The 23,851-nt window shown below is 33.5% G+C and overlaps 4 protein-coding genes across 8 annotated transcripts; 3 read left to right on the top strand and 1 right to left on the bottom strand.

Annotated features, from left to right (window-relative positions):
* Positions 1-2,944: 2,944 nt before the first annotated feature.
* Positions 2,945-7,941, top strand: LOC107613676 (ATP-dependent RNA helicase). Its single transcript, XM_016315781.3, has 3 exons — positions 2,945-5,571; positions 6,642-6,703; positions 7,457-7,941. The coding sequence occupies exons 1-2, from the start codon at positions 3,116-3,118 to the stop codon at positions 6,694-6,696; spliced, it is 2,511 nt and encodes an 836-aa protein (XP_016171267.1). The 5' UTR covers positions 2,945-3,115; the 3' UTR covers positions 6,697-6,703; positions 7,457-7,941.
* A 5,384-nt stretch (positions 7,942-13,325) lies between these two features.
* Positions 13,326-18,562, bottom strand: LOC107614016 (proline-rich family protein). Its single transcript, XM_016316226.3, has 8 exons — positions 17,933-18,562; positions 17,616-17,671; positions 17,483-17,528; positions 16,168-16,245; positions 15,305-15,415; positions 14,824-14,903; positions 13,899-14,032; positions 13,326-13,626 (listed from the first exon to the last, which is right to left on the bottom strand). The coding sequence occupies exons 1-7, from the start codon at positions 18,323-18,325 to the stop codon at positions 13,924-13,926; spliced, it is 873 nt and encodes a 290-aa protein (XP_016171712.1). The 5' UTR covers positions 18,326-18,562; the 3' UTR covers positions 13,326-13,626; positions 13,899-13,923.
* A 213-nt stretch (positions 18,563-18,775) lies between these two features.
* Positions 18,776-23,372, top strand: LOC107611482 (protein NPGR2-like). Of its 5 annotated transcripts, XM_088497482.1 has the most exons (4): positions 18,780-18,823; positions 18,929-19,183; positions 19,959-21,004; positions 22,197-23,372. In XM_088497482.1, exons 3-4 carry the CDS (start codon positions 20,084-20,086, stop codon positions 22,233-22,235), a joined length of 960 nt encoding a protein of 319 aa, XP_088353608.1. In that variant the 5' UTR covers positions 18,780-18,823; positions 18,929-19,183; positions 19,959-20,083; the 3' UTR covers positions 22,236-23,372. The 5 variants fall into 5 exon arrangements, with proteins under 5 accessions (XP_088353606.1, XP_088353608.1, XP_088353607.1 ...); XM_088497481.1 differs by having other exon boundaries at positions 18,808-19,183; XM_088497484.1 differs by having other exon boundaries at positions 18,808-19,183; positions 22,156-23,372.
* On the top strand, positions 22,787-23,372 carry LOC148549913 (uncharacterized). The gene has a single exon (XM_088497485.1). The coding sequence runs from the start codon at positions 22,787-22,789 to the stop codon at positions 23,141-23,143; it is 357 nt and encodes a 118-aa protein (XP_088353611.1). The 3' UTR covers positions 23,144-23,372.
* Positions 23,373-23,851: the final 479 nt, after the last annotated feature.

Here is a 23,851-nt window from a genome sequence, read left to right as displayed (position 1 = left end):
TAGAATCAGAATCTCATACAAAAATTTTTTTCCAAAACGTTGTAGAGATAATTTTGTCAGTTAAAATTCATTGGAGTAATGACAAATTGTGAAATAGGATTTGAACAAATCCAAATATTATAGTACTGTTTTAGGTTACAAAACTGACTATTTATTTCACCATCCGTCTCTTGGCTTTGCCCTAATCATAATCATATGCAGTAGAAAAAGCCATACACTGAACTATGAAAATTAAACTTTCCTCACAAAATTAAAACTTTTTATTTGGAAAGCTCTCCATGTCGCCTTCCAGTGCTTGCTCAAATTCACCATCACTTCCTATCTACATGGTCAATATGCCCCTGCTGTCATGAAACAACAGAAACAATCACTTATTGTTTGCTTCACTATTTTAGAATTAAAGAAATATGGTCTCAAAGTTATTTTTGTAATTGTCTTTCCCTTTAAAATTTTGACGAGTTTTGGACATGGTGGACTGCAGCAACAAAGATGTTTAACCTATTGAGGAATACAAATCGAAATCCTCAATTGCTTGCCATCATTTGCTGGCATTGCTGGAAAGCTCGCAACTAGTTAGTCTTTAGAAATTATACTTTAATGCCATCTGCCATTCTTGCAAGTTCCGTCAAGTTGTTCAGTGAAATCCAAAGAACCCCTATCTTAGCTTGCCGTGTCCATGAGGAAAACTTAGTTTCATTCAATTCGACACATTATTCTTTCTTCTTTTAGATTCTTCTTAGTTTTTGACAATGCATCGTTGGATGAATAACTTCAGTATATTAATTGTGTAAATTGGACAAGTCAGTCTCTAGGATAAAGTATAAAATAGTCTGTAAAAAATTAAAAAAATATCAAAACAATCCTTAAAAAATTTTTAAAGTTTTAAAATAATCTTTTTTAATTATTTATATATAATTATTTTTAAATTAATAAATTTTAATTTCTAACATTTTCGGTCTATTTATCTCAAATTTAATTGTTTATATACAAATTTTTTTATGTATTTTCAAAATAAATTATAACTTAATTTTGAAAATGTACTTTTTTCAAAAAAAAAAAATTTAAAATAAATAAACTCGTTTATTTTTTGTCATACAAGATATTAATTTAATTTAATTTATAAATACTATATTTTATGATCATTCTTTAATGATGACGAAGAGAATGAGCTATTATTGTTTGAAAAGATAGGAGAACTCTTATTTAACATAAAATTTTTTACATATATAAATAATTGAAAATATTTGTGTAAATGCTTATGAAGACAACATTTTATTAGAATTTACATGTAATGCGAACCAAGTCATTTATGAAGTCAAATTTTTAAGTTTTGGTTAACTACAAGATCAATATAGATGATTTACAAAATCTTAATGTGAAACTTCTAATACTTCATAATACTTAAAGAAATGTCTTGGTAAATTCAAATGTTCTATTAATGTTTCTTAAAGAATTTTAGAATTCAGTTGCTGCAATATTGCATAAAATAAACTTACAGTTAAAGTTGTTTGTACTACCACAATCCATAGATAATAATTATGCAAATAGATTTTTTTTTACTTGAAAATATTTTTTTAAAATTTATTCGATATCAATATCTTAGAAGTTTAGATATATAAATAACAGCTTTTATAATTCAATAACCTCTTAGATTTAATTGGTATTATTATGGTTTCTATATAATCTCGATGTAAGTATCATATATTAATGATTAAATAATGTTATTTCTTATAACATTTTAGTATTAATAAAATTATCTTATAGTATATATTTTATTATTTTTTGTATTCTTTATGTATTATATATTTTTCAATAATATTTTATTTCTTTGATTAACAAAAATATTATAAGACGTCGACTTGTGAAAAAGATTGTTTTTTATTTTTGGTGTTAGCCTTTTAATGGTGTTTTTAAATAATGCGAAAACTTGATATAATTTTTTTTATGTGGAGAGCTCAAATTTGTGATTTTAAAATTTTTTTTTTAAGAAAATACAAATCTAAAGGTTAGATTTGGGTTTAAATGTACAAATTGGACCCTAAATTTTGTATCCCAAACAAAATTGAGCCTTCAATTTGTTCATCATCTTCACCACACCACAAGTCGGACCCTAAATTTTGTATTACAGGCAAAATTGAGCCTTCAATTTACAAATTCTAACTAAAAAAAATTCACCTTTATATCCATAAAAAATATGCTATAGTTCTATAATTGCGCATAACATATGTTAAGTCTCCATTGCTAAAAAAATTAGCCAAAAAGATCACAAATATTTGAAAGGACTGTTTTGAAATTTTAATACTTTTTCAAGAACTGTTTTGAGATTTTTTTTAATTTTTCAAAGACTGTGTTGTATTTTACTCTAGGAATTTATTTGTCCAACTTTCACACATGGACACTTAACGACCACGTGTGTGAGTTAACATTCTACGTCAGTAATTACTGTTAGTGACTAACGGAAGGAGATTGTATTGTCAAACGAAAATAGAAGTTGAAGACTGTTTTATGTATTTTAAAACCTGAAAGACTAAAATGTCCGATTTTAAAATTTCTAAAGACTAATTTGAGTATTACCCTATATAAAATATTTAAATTCGTATATACTAATTTTATATTGGGTCGACCCAATTTATTTCGAGTTATTTTTGGGTCGAATCAAAATTAATCCGATACCCTTTTAAATGTGATTAGACCCAATCCTAAACACTCTTACCATGAGTATCTACTAATGTCTTCTATCAATTTTTTCATACTATAAAATAGCAGACATTAATAAAATAAAGAGAAAATGACAAATAGGTCCCTGACCTTTTGTCCCGCGGATATTTTTAACTTTTTTTTAATAAGTTTTGTAAACATTTATAGACCCTATAGTAATTAACAAAATAAAAATAGGAGAGAGAGAAAGAGAGACTTTCGTTTAACCCTAACATTTTGTCCCAAAAAAGAAAAAATAAATAAATAAATAAAAGAAACGAGAAGGAAAAGAAAAACCCTTTAACCAGACGTTTCCCTCTATTCACTTTCCTTCACCAGTTCTCATTTCTCTAAAACCTCGGCAACCCATTCTTTCCCGTTTGAGCCTTCTCTGAATTGATTGTTCTTCAGTTCTTCCATGGCAACAACTCTCTTCAACTTGTGCGCACGCAAGAGAACCATTCATAGGCTCAAGGTTCTCCTTCTTTCCAACATCCACCATTTTAACGCCGCTTCTACTTCACAATTTCGAAATTTTGATGCTCCAATTCCAAGTTTCTCGACCCACTTCCGGAACTCTCGTTTTCCCCTGCGTTTCCTCCAAAGTTGGAATCTTTCCGGTGGAACAACCCTCCCCATGAGGCAGTTTTCAGACCACGCCGGCGATGGTGGCGGCGAGAAGGACACTGCCGCGGAATCGGATTACGAATTTGGTAAGAGTGTTAGTTTTGAGCTTGAAAATGAAGTTAATGGTGTTTCTTCCTTATCTGGTAGCGTGGTTGTTAAAAATGATGATACTAATGAATGCAATTCGGAGGTAGATGATGATTCTGTAGAATGCAATAGTAATAGTAGTAGTAGTAGTATTGGTAGGGATGAATTAGAGAATAATAGTAATAATAATAATCAGAATAGTGAGGAATTTGCAAGTGTCGCATTGCGAGATCCTGTTGAATTGTACCGTGCCCTTTGCGATGCCAAAAAGGGTGCAAAGCTTGAGAGATCAGAGGGGGAAGTGCTGCTGGAAGTGTTCAATTACTTTGCCAAGTCAGGTTGGGCGTCAAACCAGGCTCTGGCCATTTACATTGGTTTGTCTTTTTTCCCCACAGCCGCGAGCAAGTTCCACCACTTTTTTAGGAAGAAATGCCCTGCTGATGTTGCTCGGTACCTGGTGTCACTAGGGCCGAGTGATTCTGCTGTGAAGTTCTTGTTTCCTATATTTGTTGAGTTTTGTTTGGATAATTTCCCGGATGAGATCAAGAGGTTCAGGGGTATGGTTGAGATGGCGGACCTCACGAAGCCTCACACTTGGTTCCCATTTGCGCGGGCTATGAAACGGAAGATAATTTATCATTGTGGGCCGACTAATAGTGGTAAAACATATAATGCTCTGCAACGGTTTATGGATGCGAAAAAGGGCATTTATTGTGGTCCTCTCAGGTTGTTGGCTATGGAAGTTTTTGATAAGGTTAATGCAAAAGGCATTTATTGCAGTCTACTAACGGGGCAAGAAAAGAAGCACGTCCCATTTTCGAATCATGTTGCATGTACTGTGGAAATGGTGTCAATGCAAGAATTGTACGATGTGGCCATTATTGATGAGATTCAGATGATGTCAGATCCATATAGGGGGTTTGCATGGACAAGGGCACTCTTGGGGTTGAAGGCTGATGAGATACATTTGTGTGGCGATCCTAGTGTTTTGGATATTGTTCGAAAGATCTGTCAAGACACTGGAGATGAGTTGTATGAGCAACATTATGAGAGGTTCAAACCGCTGGTGGTTGAAGCAAAGACCTTACTTGGTAATCTTCAAAATATTCGATCAGGGGATTGTGTAGTTGCCTTCTCAAGGAGAGAGATATTTGAGGTTAAGTTGGCCATCGAGAAACAGACCAAACATCGTTGTTGTGTTATATATGGTGCCTTGCCACCAGAAACTCGTAGACACCAGGCTACTTTGTTCAATGATCAAAGTAATGAATATGATGTTCTAGTAGCTAGTGATGCAGTGGGAATGGGCCTGAACCTTAACATTAGAAGGGTGATTTTTAATAGCCTCTCGAAATACAATGGTGACAAAATGGTCCCCGTCCCAGCATCACAGGTTAAGCAAATTGCAGGAAGAGCTGGTAGGAGAGGATGCCTTTATCCCGATGGTCTTGCCACGACCATGCATTTAGATGATTTGGATTACTTGATCGAGTGTTTGAAACAACCTTTTGACGAGGTTAAGAAAGTGGGGTTGTTTCCTTTCTTTGAGCAGGTTGAATTATTTGCCAGTCAACTTCCTAATATGACGTTCTGCCAGCTACTAGAAAAGTTTGGTGAAAGTTGCCGTTTGGATGGATCATACTTCTTGTGTCTATATGATCACATAAAGAAGATTGCAAATATGTTGGAGAGGGTCCAGGGACTGTCTTTAGAAGATCGTTTTAACTTCTGTTTTGCCCCAGTTAATATTAGAGACCCGAAAGCTATGTACCACTTACTCAGATTTGCTACGACGTTCAGTCAGAATATGCCTGTCAATATAGCTATGGGCTTGCCGAGAAGCTCTGCCCGGAATGATTCAGAACTCCTGGACCTTGAGACTAGGCATCAAGTGTTGTCTATGTATTTATGGTTGTCAAACCACTTCAAGCAGGAAAGATTTCCATATGTGAAGAAAGCCGAGGCAATGGCCACAGACATAGCTGATCTACTGGCTCATTCTCTTAGCAATGCTAATTGGAAGCCGTTATCAAGGGGAACAAGAGGGAAACCTAAAGCCGAAAAAGGTGAAGGGCAACCTGAATCCGGGAATGCAGTTGTATTGAAAACTGGAAAACATAGTTATTTAAGGCCACAGGCACTTTCTAAATTATATGACAGGTAAGTTCTTGCAGACGTATACATTACCTAAGTGTTAGTTTAATTTTATTTATGCGGAATAACAACATTTGTGTTTTTTATTAAAGCAAATGTCAGTTATTTCTCTCTTATTATTATAATTTTTTTTTCAATATTTCCAGTGTCTACATTTGTTGTCTGATAATCTAAGTGAAAGGCACCTGGTTGTTTTTGGAGTTTATCATCAGTTGGGATTATTAACTGCGATTTTTGAAAGAACTACACTGATATGAAAAGAGAGTGAAGAAAATACTCTTTATATTTGGAGATATATTGTAGACTGTAGAGAAATTCCTAACGAGACTAGGATTTTTAAACAAAAGATATTCGAGAAAGCACTAAAATAAAGTGAATGACACACTTCCCTGTATATTGATATAAAATGGTAAAGGTCTTATTTTTAACAATAATACGGAACTTAAAATAGCGTGAGATACTGAACTAAAAGAACTTCTTTACTGGGCTTATGACTTAGACTACTCCAATAAGCTCATTCTGCAATGCTATTAGGTTTCTTTGTAAAACAAATGAATAATGCTGCTTCAGTAAGAGTGATCATCTCTGGTAGTTTTGCATCTTTGGCTAGGATTGATTATCCCCTTCTCATTTCTTCTCTGAGGCAAGTCTTGGAATTAAAATGATTGATTTACAATGTTTTTGTATGTATGGAACTAAATTTATCATACACATATGTAGTATACTCTGGCATTTGTGAAATTGCAGAGAAAGTATATTCCTTGATTATTTGCTAAGGTTATGGTTCAAAACACAGCATGTCAATAAACTGAATGTGAAGTTTGAAGGGCATTTGGAACTGAACATGGTTGGGATTGAACGATGGTAATAAAACATACATTTAGAGCAGTGCTGATGTATGTTTTATAACTTAATAGTTATTCTAGCTCTTAATGTTATTGATTGTGACTTTTTTGAGGTATAATATGCAGCTTTATATTACACGTCTTTTGATTTTCTTACGATCTTAGTTAATGAAATGACCTCTGCATACTTCTTTAGTTTCTGATTTCAAATCATATTTTCTGCTTTTTTAGGAGACGGCAGGATAAGCCCTTGCAGGTTGATCAGTCAAAGAAAGTAGCTGCATAATAATATGGTAATTTTGTTAACAGTGATCAATAATCAATATTCACCTAATTTGATGAATGCTTACATATAGTTCCCTGAAATTCATATGAAATTTGTAATTATTTTGTGCTTCATTGTTAAACTATGAGAATTAGTTTTTCGGTAGTTATTTTATACATATTCATTGATAGTAGTTTGTGGCCTCAAAAATTCTTTTTCTTGGGGAGATGTGTGCTATTAGGGTATGGCTTCTTGTTCAGTTCTTAGAAGCTTTGCTTTATTATTTCTTAGGTTGCTTAATTCAATTTTTTTTTTCTTTTTCCTTATGTGCAAAATTTAACTATATTATTTCTGTCTCTGTGAATTTTTGGTTTAATTACTCTGTTGGTCCCTATACTTTTTTCCTTTTAATTGGGTCCCTACACTACTTTAATTTTATAATTAGGTTCTTCATAGTGTAAAAAATGATAGAGTTAACTGAATATTTCTTTGCAAATTGAAGGTATTCATAATTAAAAACCTAACTAGATTTTTGACTACATGTATTTTAGGAGAAATATTTTGTTAATTATTTTAACATTTTTTATATGAGAAGTTACAAAATTAAAAGTACACTAGGGACCCAATTGAAAAGAAAAAATGTATAGGGACCTAATTAAAAATTTGATGAAACTATAGGGACCAATAGAATAATTAAACCTAAATTTTTGTTTCCTCTACCTCGATCATAACTTTTGTTGTTTCCTTTATTTTGGTGGGGTGTGTGTGTATGTCTGTGCAGGTAATTGCAGTATAACAAATTATAACAGGGATTTGCATGAATTCATTGAACTGCTTTTTATCCAAAAGTCTTGATGGATCAAGTTGGGAATGGATTGAAGGGAAGGGAAAAAAATCAAACGGAGAAAAAGAATAGAGAGAAAAGCCAGTTGGCAACACTGGCATGCTGTTCGATTTCGTAGGTAAACCATGAGTGCATTTTTGTGGTGCTGCAAGTGTGCTGTTTTTGTATTTTAATGTAAGCGTAGACTAGAAATTTCGTTGAATTTAGATGTCTATATTTCTAAAAGGATCCCATTAATACCTTTTCTCTGTGGTGATCCTTTGAAATACAGATGAAAGCTTTTCAAGATTTTTCTGATGTTTTAAGTACTAAGGAGGCTTTGTAGCAATAGGGAATAGGATCACATAATAAGGTAATTAATCTCCTTGGACATTTTCATGTATACAACCATTTCTTAACGAATAACTAATGCTTTTTTTAGATTAAGTGTACTGAATTTAGCTTCTTCTTTTTTAACATTTATTTTTTTTCGTTTTCATGGTTCCCATTACCGCTTTTTATTTTTAGTGTTGTGGTTCAAGTGGTGTTTCTTAACAATGTGAAAACATGGTGTATTTTTTTTTTTTTTTTTTTACGGATACCACAAATCTGATGGTCAAATTTGTGATTTTCAATTTTTTTTTAAATATGTAAATTTAAGGGTCAGATTTTTTTTTATTTAAAAAATTTACATATAAAATCTAATCCTAAGATTTGTTTTTTAGTGATGAAAAAATTTTTAATCATACTTATCAGATCCTCCGATTTGCTTTATAGCAAAAAAAAAATTATTCCACCACAAATTGGATTCTTTGATTTGTGCACTATGAAGATTTTTGTTATTTAAAATAAAAAAATTAAAATTCATATAAAAAAATACACCAATTAATCATGATATTGCATTAAACAATTTTTTTTCATTTCTAAAAAAAATTAGCCTACTATTGCATGTGTTACAAGAATCTTTATCATGTTTGTACAAATCAGATATTAGTAATTCAAAGTTCACTGTAATTCATCTGTTACTGACCCTAAATACAATGAATAACCAAGCATCAAACAGATTTTGAAAATAAAAGAATACCAAAGACATTCAAGTTAACAAACACATATTTAATGCAAAAAATTTGCATAACATGTGACACAAAAAATATGCATAATATCCAAAAAATATCCATAATATGATGAAAAAGGGTCTAGCAAAATTTTACAACATATACACACATATATATATATAGGGGAATGCTAGGAGAACAATGAAAATTTTGAACAACTACTAATTAAATAAAAATACACTACACTCTAATTTAATGCTATTAATTAAATTTACTCTTTTAACCCTATTAATTTACATTATTTACACATTGTTCAAAAATCTTGTTGATTACCTCTACTTTTCCATATATATATATGACATTTCTGTCCACAACATATCTAACACCTCAGATTCAGTTTTTTCAATGGACATTTCTTGCACCAAAGTGGAATTTCCTCGGAACTTCAGGAACTGGCTGCTTTGTGATTGTATCTTTCTTATGAACAGTGTTGGATTATCCACCCATGCTTTATGCTTCCCCTTCAGCTTCTCCTTCCATCCAGGGGTATTCGCGGTGCGGTTTGGTTCGGTTTTAAGAAAAAAAAAGTCATCCAATCCGAATGCTTAATTTATGTGCGGTGCGGTTTGGATTGGATAAAATTTTTTCGGAAATCCAATCCGATCCGATCCGATTACAAGCGGTTTGGATCGGTTTAGATTTGCGGTTTTTTAAATAAAAAATTAAATACATATAACAAGTCTTAACATCAAATTTTAAATAATCAACAATGACATAACAAGTCTTAATAATATCTTAAAAAACTAACGATAACATAACAATAGAAATAAAATTATAGGTTAGTTAAAATAAATAAATAAATAACATTTTCAACATAAAATATTTATTAAATAATAATAATACATGAATAATAGAAAAATGTATAACAAATTGAAGATGTTATAAGTATAATTGTAAATATAATAATAAAATAATAATATTATAGAACATTGTGCAGTTTGGATTGGATTGGATCAGTTATGAAAAGTAGATCCGAAATCCGATAAAATCCAGCGGTTTGCAAAAAATAGAATCCAATCAAATCCGAATTAGTACGGTTTTAATCGGTTTTCGGTTTGGATCGGATTGAATAAACTGTTTAATTTGGATCGGTTTGGATTTGAACACCCCTACTTCCATCTTGTTCTCCCTCTCTTCCTCTTCGTTCTCCACTCTTTCATGGATCATAGGCGAGTTCTCTTTGTCCTTCGCCAGAGTGAGATACAGTTTCATGCCCGCTTCGTTTAACCTGATTTCTTTTCATCCTTTTCTAAATCATTGTCCTTAGATCCTCATAAGGCAGGGGTGATACGATCACAAAGCAACCTCAAGTTTCGAGGAAATCTCACTTTAGTGCAAAGAAATTGTCTATTGAAAAAACTGACTCTGAGAAGGAGTTGGAGATATTATGAGAAGAAATGGAAGCTTTGCTCAGATTAGGTGAAGTGGATTCCTTAATAAGTGATATTTTGCTTCCTGAAACATTGAAAAAAAAAATTACAATTATACAGATTTACTTGCTTTTACACCACTCATAATACTCTTTATTTACAATAATGCTTCATAAAAGCAATATAAATACAACTCCTATATCTCTTAAAAAGAAACAAATTCTAAACAATAAAAGCGAGGGAAAAATACTGAGGAAAAAAAAAACTCTTTCTAGCCACTTATAATTTGGGAAGGAGTAAATGGTTAAATTAGTCCCTGAAAAATTATTTATTTTTCAAATTGGTCTTTGAAAGATTTTTTTTAATTAAATTCGTTCTTTAAAGATTTTAAATTAGTCATGTTAGTCATTCCGTTACTTTGTTTGTTGATGGTGTCAAAATTTATTAATGTGACACGTTAAGTGACACCCAATACACACCTAAAAGTCTTAATTGACTATTAACATGATTAGTTTATGAAATTAGATAAAATTAATCTTAAATTGAGAGATTTCAATGACTTAAGTTCTTCTCACAATTAGATTTTTATTGGGTTAATAGTCAAATTAGTCCCTGAAAGATAAGATATTCTTCAAATTCATCCTTAAAAGATTTTTTCAATCAAATTGATCCTTCAAAAATTGCGAATTAATCATATTTGTCCTCCAGTCACTCCATTAATAATTTTTTCAAATATTAATGTTGTAAAACGTCAATTAATAACGTATATAATACCTAATATGTCTAATTGGATATTGACCAAATATGTTTATGAAAATTTATTAAGTTTATCATTTTTTCTAATTATAAAAATTGTATTCCTAATATGACCTAATGACTAAATTGATAGATTTTCGTAAACATATTTAGTCGACGTCTAATTGAACATGTTATATGTCATCTGTCATGTATGCTTTCAGTTAACATTTCACATCATCAATCGTTGACAAAAATTGTGAGTGGAGTAACTGAAGGACAGATATGATTAATTCGTAATTTTTGAAGGACCAATTTGATTGAAAAAATCTTTCAGCGACGAATTTGAAAAATACCTTATCTTGTAGGGATTAATTTGACTATTAACTCGATTTTTATTTGATCTAATTTTATAAACTTATTATGTTAATAGTCAATTAAAATTTCTAAATATGTGTTAAAGTGTCACTTAATGTACAACATTAACAAATTTTGACATCATTAACAAACAAAGTAACAGAAAGACTAACATAACTAATTTAAAATATTTAAAAAACGAATTTGATTAAAAAAATCTTTCCGATGGCTAATTTGAAAAACAAGTAATTTTTCAAATACTAATTTGAGTATTTACTCATTTGATACCGAAAACCTCTATGTCTTCTGTTCAAAATTACTCAGACCGGCCTAATGACTTTCTAGTTTCTACCAATTATCATCTCTCTTTCTCGAATTCTAGTCTATGATAGTAACTTAAGGGTCAAATCTAATTTCCACACATCTCATCCTCCATCACCTCCATGCTCCAACAAACACAAGTAAAAGCATATCCAACATAACAAAATCACAATTATTCTAAATAGTACTTACGCAACCCAAACAAATATACGCACTCAAATAATTCAAACAAATGCATACGATGATACTTATCCTACTGATATCAGTTCAATGTCGGTTACCTCCAGAACCCGACACCTTTTCACAAATGGTTTTGAAATAGCACTCTTATGGACGTTACATATCGTAAATCCCCATATAGCATTTGACTTTCCGATCCACAAGTGAGCGTTATGTATCGTTGTCGTCATTGGGGTCATGCCTCTCATCAAATCATAATCATCAACACAACATATCTTATTTCACATAATTTAACATCCACCAAATTTGACTTAGACTGTTATCTACATCTTGCATTTCTAAAAGTCTCTGGCATGATACCACAGGCTCGAGGTTAAAGTTACAGGATTCCGCAGACTCGCCAAATGCAACCAACCTTCACGTTGAAATTAGTTTAGTTCTATTGAGTTTAAAATTAAATTTTTTAAAGTTTAAGATCTTATTTTAGGAATATTTGTATTTGTTAAAATTAATTATAAGAGTATTTTAATATTTACTGAAATTTAAAATTTTGTTTTTTTAATTTATTTAAACAACTCTAACTTAAAACTATTTAAACATACAATGGAAAATCATGTGCAATATAAAAAGTGACATTATCAAAAAGAATCCCAAAATTTCAAAGGCCGGTCTTAGTGATATGCCTATATTTCCTCTCTAACGTCCCTTGATGTGTATAGGGACAATAGGAATGATAGAAAGTACCATGATCTGCAAGGAAGTAAAGGATTTAGGCATCAATTCTATACCATTGTCACTTTGTAAGGCTTTGAGTTTATAGCTAGTTTGAGTCTCCATGCCGGTTTTGTAATTTTTGAGGGCCGTAAGACTTTGTTTGTTTATGAAAACATGATAAGACAAAATACGGAGAACAAGACATAAAGGACATAGATACAAAATTTTATATTCTTGTATTCTGTTTGGTGATAAACTAGAACAAATTATGAAAATTCAATTTATTCTATTTTTTTTTCATTCAAAAAATTTGAGACAAAAAATATAATAATAAAAAATATAGTTATGAAAAATTAACAAGAATAATTAAAAAAAATAAAAAATAAGTTGTCTCTTGTTAGTGTCTCTGTGTCCTTCCTATCAGGATGGACACAAAATACACTAATTCAATGTATCTAAACACATTGTCTCTGTTTATGTCTCTTCTGTCAAACACAATTTTGTGTCTCTGTGTCCCTATCTCAGTGTCCTGTCTCAGTAAACAAATACAGCCTAAAAGCTTAAGGTTTATTGACAAGGAGCCAAGGAGGAGAATGCAAGAAAAGCATCCAAGAAACAGAGAGTAACGAAAACCATTTGTAAAAGTAAAGGTGGATGGACCTCAAATATCAACAAAAACCAATTTAAGGGAGTTGGAAAAGGACAATTGATTTATGAGACATGGTGCCACGAGAGGAAGGTATCTAACACTGAGACATGAGTACATGACCAATTGAACAGTTTTGATGGCACTATATGTCTATAGCCCAACCTTTTATGCCAGAGCTCAACAGCATTGTTTCTTTGATTCTGTGTCAAGAAAGCTAAAAGTGGGCTACTATTGTCATTGATCTTTGGTTGTTAAGAATAAAAGAAAGGAGAAGAATAAGGGAGAAGGTTAATCTGGGAGAAATGTTCATCAGAATTGATTTGTGAGTATGGTGTTCAAGCTTAGTTAGAATGATAAATCTGTTATTATCACACAAGGTAACACTATTAGTTCCAGAATTAAAAGGGTGTGTTATTCATAGGATTCAAACTATTCACAGAATCATCAAAAGAAGCAAAAATGTTCGATGTCTTACACAAAAAACTATCAAATGGTACATTGGAATCTACAGAACTACAAGAAAAGGAACTACAAATAGCAGTAGGGGCATGTGACTTATCAGTAGAAAGATTCAAAGGTAGAATTAAAAGAAACACCCTTAGGAGGCGTAGCGTGGGGAACAAGTAAATGATCAAAAGAGTAAATTCCTCCTCTAGCTAAGTCCTTGGGGAGAAGATCCCTGGTAACCTGGTCATGAATTAAACAAAATTTAGGCCAAAACTCAATAAACATGATAATTCTCAGCAAAGTTAGATACACTAAAGAGATTATGAGTTACTTGTGGAACATGCAAAACATTGGTGAGTTTAAAACATATATTGCTATTGTTGCCATACAATAGAGAAGAGCCATGATGATTAATAGGAATACCTTGACCATTACCAACAAAGCGCTAACCCAAACCTTATCAAATATTTTAAATCTAAATTAATATCAAACCTTATAGAATTAATACAAACCTTGATGTCTCTCGAGTCTGTAAGGTCAGTTCCCAGCAGCAGTGTCATTTTTTAAGTGTTCAACTTGTGGTGGAATCAAAAGCTGAAGTCTACTTCTGTACCTTGAGATACGGTGTAACCGTTCTTCCCTTAATCTACAAGAAGCAGAAGACAATAAGTATGGCAAATTGGTATTAACATTCAAGAATTGTTATTTGAAAATATAATGTGACACCATGTTGACTCATACTATTCACTATTCGTCTATTCGATGAGATATGAAGCCCATATTCCATTTAATGGTAAATAGTGAGTGAGCATGTATCTCACAGATCTTATGTACACAACATTTTTCTTCATTAAATCTTGAATTATGCACTCGCCAAAGTCTCTATGTGTCGTAGAACTTCAATGTTACAAGATTCACTGGTACAAACATCCCTGGCACACCATTCTTTTGTTATATACACTCTACCCGAAGGTATAAATTGGTAGCCATTACTCCAATGGAGGATCAAATGAAGCAATTTGGAAAGTCCCCCTGTACCTTCCACTATTTTTTTAGGGGGTCAAAATTGAGTGAAACTTTTCATGGATCTATTATAATTTGCATCCATGTTTGTCCCTTAACAAGCATACCCTTACTGGCAGAAATAAAAATACAAAAATTATTCCTCAACTGAAACTGTTAGACATTTATGTCGAGGGCAATAATAAAAAAATAAGTTATACATACAGGTTACTCAGCTTCAAATAAGTAATGATGTGATTATTAGTCACAAAATTTGAATTATTAATTGCAGAATAAAATATTCTGCAGTGAAATTTATGATGACAGCAAAATGTGACCATAATTATGCAATGTACAAATGACCACAAAGGCAGAACTCATAAGATGTGTTAAAGCAAAACCGAGTCAAAAAGATATAATACGGAAAACACTTACCTTGCTCTAACCTTTTTAGCACTTTTAATATGTCTCTTCAATATATCTGGTGCTGATAGATGCTCAACAGACTCCTCCTTCTGAAAGCAGAAATGTGTATAAAATCAACAGATAAGGATTTAATAAGATCACTCTCTCGGCGAAGAATTGAAGAACTCTGTTTTAACATGAGCTTTGAAAAATACTAGACAATAGCTGTAACTCGTTATATATAAAATTCATGAGCTTTCAAGTTTCACCATATAGCTTAAAGGAAAAGTGGGCACTAACATAATATCAAAACCTTTATGACCAAGCAGTTTGGAATTTCTAAATATTCACTCAATATATAGCTAATATTTTTTGTTCAAGAAAGTTGGCCTCATATTGTGTAATCAACAATATAAATGTTGTTAAGAAATTGTATTTGACATGTAAACAAAGCTTTCTGCTTCCATTAATCATTTTTCCTAAATATACTTAGCTAACTAGAAAGTCAAACCTCTTCGTGTTCATCATTGTCTTTTTCTTCTTTCTTGTTTGACGTATAACCAGCCACCGCAGATGCAGGCAATGGTTTCGGAAGTGCCCTCATTACATCATTTTGTTGTGGCTGCCAGGTACAATGAAATATAAGATGATAAATTGATAAGTTCATCAAAATAAACAGACTCATACAGAAAGTAAAATAAAATATATATATATATATATATCACAAACAAGAAAGTCTTTGGTCAGAACCCTATTAACAGTGCAATATGATGAAGTTACATAGAAGCTACAGAACACAAAACAGATGTAACAAGGCTTTTCATTTTCATAGTACACTTTATACTTGCCTAGTTGCCTTTTCTATAAAATTTTATTAAGATTAAGGGCTTACTAAAGGGTAAATTACATTCACCTCTCTTGAGGTTCGTTGAGATTACACCCGACACCCCTTAATTTATATGCTATACTAACCTCCCTAAGGCAGACGTAAGTTTAATGTTTAAAATGGGTATCAAGTGTATAATATCGCCCAAACTTCATGGGAGGATAGGGTATCTTTTAAAAAATCAAGGGGTGCCTTATACAGTATTGTCTGACCTCGTGGAGGCTCTTTCAAAAAACCTACACTCTGACAATTAGCAGCTAACTTGTATTTTGTACCCTAACCACTAGTTAATCTGATCATTTGTAGCTAATTAGAGAGCTAACATCGATATTCTAACAAAAACAACTGAAATGAATGTCAAACAAACATTTTGGCAAAGCTGATTGATCCTGTTTTAACAAAACATTAAAGCTAATAATCTAATGTTGTGACAGTTAAACATGATTTCCTCAGATGCCAAACTATGAAAAGAGAGATATTACTCAAACCTGGTTTTCTTCATGTACACCATTCCTCAGCCATGATCTACAAAGTGCATAGAGGGAAGCATCCTCTGTTATCCTGACCTAAATTATGAATAATAATGTAACAACTATCAGAATGAAAAAATCCAATGAGAAGCTTTTAGCAAGAAAAATGTTCCTGATGGTTAAAAAATAAAAAAATCTATGATTAAGTTTTAATTAGCTGCGAAGTAATGAATTTGAAAGTGATTGAAGAATATATTAAATCTTACACTTTAGCTACCAGTAGCAAATAGTGAGAAGACAAGGCATGGAATTTGACTTTATTCAACCATAAAATAAATGGAGTTTGGCAAAATAAATAAACCAAAATACAAGCCACTTTATTGTGAAATGTTTCAATATTATTTTGTACCCCAATTTATGTCTAGGCTTGAATAACATGTTATTATAGCTTGGTTAATATGCTTTCCCTTTTACTTCTGTATAAACCCATTCCTACATCATACTTCTCATAGATGTATCTGTGATATGACTTCCAACAATGATGTAAAGCTTGCTCATTCCACAAACCTGAATTCATGAAGGACTTGGTATCTAAACATTTAACACCAAGAGAAAAAATATACAAACTTCCACCGTCTGTTAAAATCAGCCAAAGCCATTTCTAAATGCAAAGTAAATATAATTTATCTTTCTAGTTGTAACATCCATGAAACAAGTGAACTATCTCAACTTCCTTACTTCACATGTCATCTCAGAGCACTCTTTCCAAATCAGAACAAGGATGAAACACAACAAAAGCAAGAGTTCAAGAACTCACTCCTGAATAACTAGAGTTGGAGTATGCATGACCACTGGAATATCTGAATATGTACAAAATCAAAGAATACCAGTAACAACAACATCAATTATGCTTTACGCAACATGTGAGAACACACCCATTTGTAGAACTCAGTTTAAATCACATAATATCAAGGTATGGAAGGGAAAGTAAGAGGAATCAAAAGGAACATAGGAGACCATCAATTTATTGGAAGGACCCTCACAACCAGAGTTTACATGTATAATTGTAATAAGGAAGAAATTAAGAATCAATAAGAAAGATAAATTAGGATCAAAAGGCAGAACAATTGACAAGCATATAACATGCAAGAGAGAGATTAGCCGATTCAGCACATTTCAAGATGAATTTAAACACACACTCCAAAAAAGGAAGAGTATCCTATTGTCACACATTTAACGCAGACAATTTATTATGATATCAACATCAATATGGTCTTTCTAACACAAGAACTTCACAATTAATTTCATGCAAAATAAGCAAATGAAGACTCACTTTTCTATCTCTGACCACGATATACTGATCATCTCTGCTTCTCTCCCTAAGAAACAAACCAAACATATTAAAATCGATTCCAACACAGCAAACGAATATATATAACATATCGTTTAAACATAAAAATAACAACCTTGTGCTTGTATCTTTATAGCCATTGCTATCAGTAACAGCAGACCGAGGTGTAGCCTAAATACAAACCCCACAATGAAAAATTAATTTAAATAATTAGAGCAAAAATCATCAAATATCAGCTTATAAGAAGCACAATAACACAGCCAGAAGCTAAAGCTTCAACGAACAATCAACAATTAGTTAAATTAGAGTATAGAATTAACGCCACAAAACAAAAGCCACAAAAGCATTTACTTTTGGAATGATTATTATTACAGAAATTAAACAATAGCACCATAATAAAACCAGAAGAATTGAATTTCTATTACAAGATACCTTGTGTTGTTGAGGTGAGAGAGGAAGAGCCTTAATAGTGGGACCTAGTTGCTGATGCCTAGTGATCTGGCTGAGATACTCAAGGTGAGCATGAACGCCACGAGCGTAAGCTAGCGAAGGCGACATGTGGCGTGCGTCGGCGCCACCACCACGGGAGAAGGGATTCGTAATCCCCGGGATGAAGCCGCGGCCAGAAGAAGAAACTGGATACAGAAAAGGCTGATTCTGATTCTGAGATTGGTCGTGGTTATTGTTAGGTTTCGTTAATTGCGGGTTTGGGCGAACCTGTGGTGATATAGGTCTTGCTGGTGCAGCGGTGGTGGCGGTGGCAGCGGTGGCGATAGCGGTGGTGGTGGTGGTGGCGGCCGCTGTGAAATTGGGATCCAAGGACATGGTTGGTGGGAGGGAACAAGGTTTAAAACTTCAAATTATTTCTCTATCTCTCTCTCTTGAATTGATACTCTAATAAGTAAAATTAATAAAGTGTGTTTATGAATTTTCAATTTTCTGTGCGTGTTTTTTCATATTTGGAAGAATCAAGATTTGCAGATCGCCAGTGACCACAACACACGCAGACGCTGCTATGGCTGCGAGCTTTGGTTGTTTTAAGTTTTTAACTTTTAGATGGAACAAAAAGGAGGGAAGTCCAAATTTTTTATTTTTTATTTTTTAATTAATAATAATAGGGCCATGGATTCCTTACTCCCACTTTTATGTGGGAGTATGATTAACCTACAGTAAAATAATTACAAATTGTACCCCATTTTTTATTTTTAAAAATTTACTAATTAGATTTTAACCCCTCAAATTATTGGTTTTTAATTTTGACCTCTTTCCCTTCTTTGGTACGAGAAACTGAGAGATTACTGATTTTTGGAGAGCATCAACCAGGTTGAAGCCTTTCTTTCCTTCCCTAACTCTGCCCTCACTCTCCACCCTCCTTAGAGTTCTTGAAAAACCCTAATTTTGCCATCCCCGTTCTTTTTCTTATTTCAGATTCAGGGGCATTTCAGAGAAGAGAAGCAGTTAGGGTTTTCAGACAACTGCAATCCCTGCCATTCTCATACCCTTCCTCTGCTGCAAATTTCCGCCACCTGCTTCCGCCGACGCGCCACGCCTCCGCCGCCGCCGCACCCTGCCTCCGCCTCGCCCCGCTTCCGCCTCGCCCTGCTTCCGCCGCCGCACCACGCCTCCCACGCTCAATAAGACAAGAGGTTTCTGCGGCCCTAAATCGCTCATCTGGTTCATCAGGTATACATCTTGATTTCATATTCCGAATCTTAAATGTGTTGTATATTAGGTATGTTTTCAACAATTTGTTAATATAAGAGATTTATTTTACTGTTTATAGACGGTTCAATACCCGGTGGAACATGCTGAGAAGTTTGAGAAATTTGGCATGTCGCCTTCCAAAGGTGTTCTTTTCTTTGGCCCTCCGGGCTGCGGCAAAACCCTGTTTACAAAAGAAATTGCAAATGAATTCCAGGCCAACTTCTTAAGTGTCAGGGACCTGCATTGCTTCTGCAGTTGGCCTGGCATTCCAAAATCCACACGGTCCAAAATTCATAAATGGACCGAGTCATTTGTTGTCCTGGGAAAAAAGAAGTCTCAGCTAAAAAGGGTTGAAGGATCTTAGAAATGGTGTTGCTTTGTTAATTAATGGTTGGAGATCATAGAAATGATCTGAAAAAATCAACAAAAAATTTCAAACAGTCCAAAATTGAAGCATGGACTAAGTTTTTTGTTGAAAGGGAAAAAGAATTATCATAGCCAGTCAATTGGATGGGACATTGCTTTTTTAGTAAAATGGGTTGGATGGTCATACAAATTAGAAATTGTGCTCACAGTGGTTTACCTTAACTGGAATTTCTCCTTTTACTCTAAATCTAAATACATTGGCTTTAATTAGATATCATTATTGTTTGCAGGTACACTACTTAAATCTACTTAGAGTTTTTTTATAAGTTTATTATTATTATTATCTAATCAAGCTTTCTCATCATTTGCCTCCTGTGATGGGTGACAGATATCTGAGGTTGTCAATACTCAATTCCATGAAAGATCTGATAGATATCTGTCGGGAGCACAAAATTGGGGCAATTGGTAAATTTTAAATTGCTTTTGTTACTATATTACCCTATTGGGCTGCAAATGGACGGATCGTTTGTGCCTAGAAACAACATTGAAGAGGCTATACTTCTTTTAATGATTTTGCTAAGAAAAGTCACTCTAAATAGAATTGAGTGGGATCCTTCAATTTTGGACCACCTTTCATTTGCTCTATCTGTTTCTGGAGATTTGATGATTTTAGCCAATCAATTGGAAGAATTGCTTCCTGGAACTATCCATCGAAAGGAGAGGTTCCATGCTTTAGCTCTTTGTTATTACGGAGCAGGGAAGAACGTGGAAGCGCTGGATCTTCTTAGAAAACTGCTGAGTAATAGAGAGGACCCAAGACATGTTCCAAGTTTGTTAATGGCTTCTAAGATTTGTTGCGAGAACTTCAGTGTTACAAAAGACCCTGGGGTAAGCTTTGCTCGGATGGCACTTGAGAACTTGGATGGAAGATGTAATCAGTTAGAAAATATGGCCAATTTCTTACTTGGTGTTTCACTTTCTGCATACTCGAAATTTGCAATTTCTGATGCTGAGAGGGTTAAGAGACAATCTGAGGCACTTCATACCCTTGAAAATGCCTGCAAATTGAGCAGAATGGAAGACCCTGTTGTATTATACCATCTGAGTTTAGAATATGCTGAGCAACGGAAGTTGGATGCTGCACTTCATTATGCTAAGTGCATTGTAAAACTTGAAGTTGGCTCTAATGTTAAAGGTTGGTTACTGTTATCTAGGGTATTATCCGCACAAAAGCGGTTCTTAGATGCCGAATCTATTATCAATGCTGCTTTGGATCAGACTGGGAAATGGGATCAAGGTGATTTGTTACGAACAAAGGCGAAACTTCAGATCGCTCAGGGCCAGTTAAAGAGTGCCATTGAGACATACACTCAGCTTCTTGCTGTTCTTCAAGTTCATAGTAAAAGTTTTGGTTCTCGGAATAAGCTATTTAAGGTTTGTTTTCTTAATTTTTCCAGTCCCAAAATACAGAACCTCTTAGTTAATCATTATCCCTCTTCAATTCATCATTTCGTATGTTTTCTTCTCTGTTCTTTGCACTGTTACTTCTTCAATCTCTTTGACCCTCTCTCTGACTTTGACCTCCACACACACGCACTTTCTATGTTGTAAATGGTTAACACACGTGGTTGTTGTTGGTGGTGATAATGGCTGTGTTTCTCATGTCAACTCTCTCTACTTGCTACTATATTTATTAGTTTTCGGTGTTTTATTGGCTTATTCATATGGTAGTTGTAACCTCGGCAGAGTAACACGGAACAAAAACCATGTTTCATTCGGCGAGTGTTCAACAAGAACATGGTCTTGTCCATGATTTTGTATCCCATATTGGTCGATTTGCCTTTAATTCCAAGTTCTTCACCTTTGGCTCTGATAATTGCGCTTTAGCTTTATCAAATTACTTGCACTTCAATGTCACAAACCACAGTGTGTGTTCTGCTGCTTCTCCTAGCTTGAAACTTGGAGGCAGAGGGGATTCGAATTTGAATTTTAGGAGGTTTTTTAATGATTTCAACACCGCTATTAGGTTCCACACTCAGAAATTGCCAATTGGATTTGATTCTCCTGCCTTGATGCTAGGGATAATAGTGATGATATTGCCTTGCTACTCAGTAGCTATGAGGAATGTTATTCTAGGGATAATAGTGATTTCAACGCAGCTATTAGGTTGACTAGTATGTAAGATAATACAAAGAAAAATATTAGTCTTCTAATATTTCTCAAAATGAAAATTTATAAATAAGATAATCCTTCTGTTTTGTTTTATAAATTAGAAAAACGAATAGCCGCTATTAATTTTGTGCCTGGTGCATTCTAAAACTGATCTGTTAAGTACTTATGCCAAAAATGAATGATGATAATAACTGTATTGATGTTAATGTATATGGCTTATGGCCCTATGATGGCGCGACTAGTAGTTTGATCATGGCCTTGACATTTGTTTTCAGTCTATGGAGTATGTAGTGATAAAATTATGATTCTTCCTCCGCTTAATTTGCTCTGTGCTGCATTATTATGATTATTGTTATTGCTTTGCTCTCACAAATATATTAATGTTTTTGACGGCTCTGATATGTCAATTCAAGTGATTCTTGGGTTCTTATAGTGTCACAATCATTCACACTAGATTGCAGCATGGCCATCACGACTTCATACACAGTTATGAATTATGATGGGAGCAAGTAAGCTAAATCTTGGAGACAAACCCAGAGCAATGAAGCTAGTAGACTATTCCGTTCAAAAACTATATCTTGCGCAGCTTTGGATGGCTATTGAAAAATTCGACAAAATCAATCTCTGGAAAGGGTTGCAGAGCCTCAAAGTCCCCTGTGAATTCAACCTTCATAAAAAGATGCTTCACCTCACTTGCCAATTTCAGCATTTTACATATTGCATCCCAGCACCACTGGACTCCTCGCATCGACAGGAACTCCAGAACATTGAGGTTTCCGAAATCTATCATGTATACCCTCCCTGGAAACAATTAACATGAGATGAAAGAAATATAAGAACAAGAAAACACAGCCAGTAAGAAAAAACTATATGTACAAGAATCACTTAATATGGAAAATTACCCGAACTGTTGGAAATTGAAAGCTTCTTCAAATGCCCGGTTTCAGGGACCCTGATCCAACTACAGCCTTGTACCTCAAGGGATTCAATTTTCGGAGAGATAAGAGAAAGTGAACAGTTTTCCAGACCATAAAAATCGTCCTCATGAAGCTGTTTGAGATTGAGTCATACAAGGCATGGGCAGCTGCAGAACTTGAGCAACAGAAAGAGGTTGAAGAGGCTGAGGTTTCCATGCAGGAAGCTCAGGACTACCTTGATTCTATCACGGAAAGTGCCATGGACGAGTTCCGGCGCTTCGAAGAGGAGCTTGAGAGCATGTCAAAGGCTGAAATGGAGAGCCTAGTTAACACTGCTGAGGGTGCAAGAAAGATGGGAAATTTGATGGAGAAAGCTGCCTCCATTGCTTCCAAGAAGTATATTGAGGCTGCACTCAATTCAGCCACTGCTTCCATGAAATCTGCTTGGAAGGGAATCTCTTCTGGCAAGGTCCATCCTTCTTAAAACATGACAATAACAAAATAACCCTCCTATTGAAATGTATTTAGTTAAAATCTGTAATAAGATACTTCTGTTTTAGCCTTTTGTTTTGTTATCTTCTGTTCTTATATTGCTGCTATAGAAATTGGATCAGAATTGATGTACCAAATTTGATAGGCTGAGAATTCATGATTCAGCCACCAGTGAGAATGCAAACAGATTTAATGTTCATGACACATTGAAAATCCAATACTTTCATGGATGAATCTGATATAACAGTTAGTAGTTAGGTTTATGAAGCTTAATCTCCAAGATTTGTCAGTAATGTATTTATCCCTCGATTCTTCTTAAGAGATATATTATTACTTCTTTGGTTTAATTGAATTTAGTGTCATCGAAGGGCATATGCATATCAAAAGAAATAACCATCCAATTAAAAATAACAAACATAATTATCTGCATATCTATTAAATTAAACATATAATATATTCATTATTCACATTGTTTAGTATTCTCATTGTCTATTTATACTTTTTTCATAAAAAAAATTCATGAAGCGGCACCTCTGATCTGAGGAGACAAGAAAGCGTGCGTATTTTTTGGTACATTGTATAAGCTGAGATAATAGATTAATAATGAATTCCAACATATATGTATTGTTGTGGATCTAGTATAGATTCAACAAAACGTAACTTGTCAAAATGAGTATGAATCCACTTGTCGAATGTAAGA

Source organism: Arachis ipaensis, chromosome B8 (assembly GCF_059453495.1).
Source record: "Arachis ipaensis isolate K30076 ecotype BB chromosome B8, ASM5945349v1, whole genome shotgun sequence".
Lineage (NCBI taxonomy): Eukaryota > Viridiplantae > Streptophyta > Magnoliopsida > Fabales > Fabaceae > Arachis > Arachis ipaensis.
The sequence above is the reverse complement of the archived record's forward strand: the minus strand, read 5'-3'. Positions and strand labels throughout refer to the sequence as shown.

Bases quoted from the DNA above. Each gene is read 5' to 3' on its own strand.
- LOC107613676 (XM_016315781.3), top strand. From the start codon at position 3,116: ATGGCAACAACTCTCTTCAACTTGTGCGCACGCAAGAGAACCATTCAT. The intron at 5,572-6,641 runs GTAAGTTCTTGC...CTGCTTTTTTAG, and splicing joins CTTTCTAAATTATATGACAG to GAGACGGCAGGATAAGCCCT.
- LOC148549913 (XM_088497485.1), top strand. From the start codon at position 22,787: ATGAAGCTGTTTGAGATTGAGTCATACAAGGCATGGGCAGCTGCAGAA.
- LOC107614016 (XM_016316226.3), bottom strand. From the start codon at position 18,325: ATGTCCTTGGATCCCAATTTCACAGCGGCCGCCACCACCACCACCACC. The intron at 17,529-17,615 runs GTTGTTATTTTT...TTTGTTTCTTAG, and splicing joins TATAAAGATACAAGCACAAG to GGAGAGAAGCAGAGATGATC. The intron at 14,904-15,304 runs GTTTGACTTTCT...TTCTGCTTTCAG, and splicing joins ACAATGATGAACACGAAGAG to AAGGAGGAGTCTGTTGAGCA.
- LOC107611482 (XM_088497480.1), top strand. From the start codon at position 20,084: ATGGACGGATCGTTTGTGCCTAGAAACAACATTGAAGAGGCTATACTT.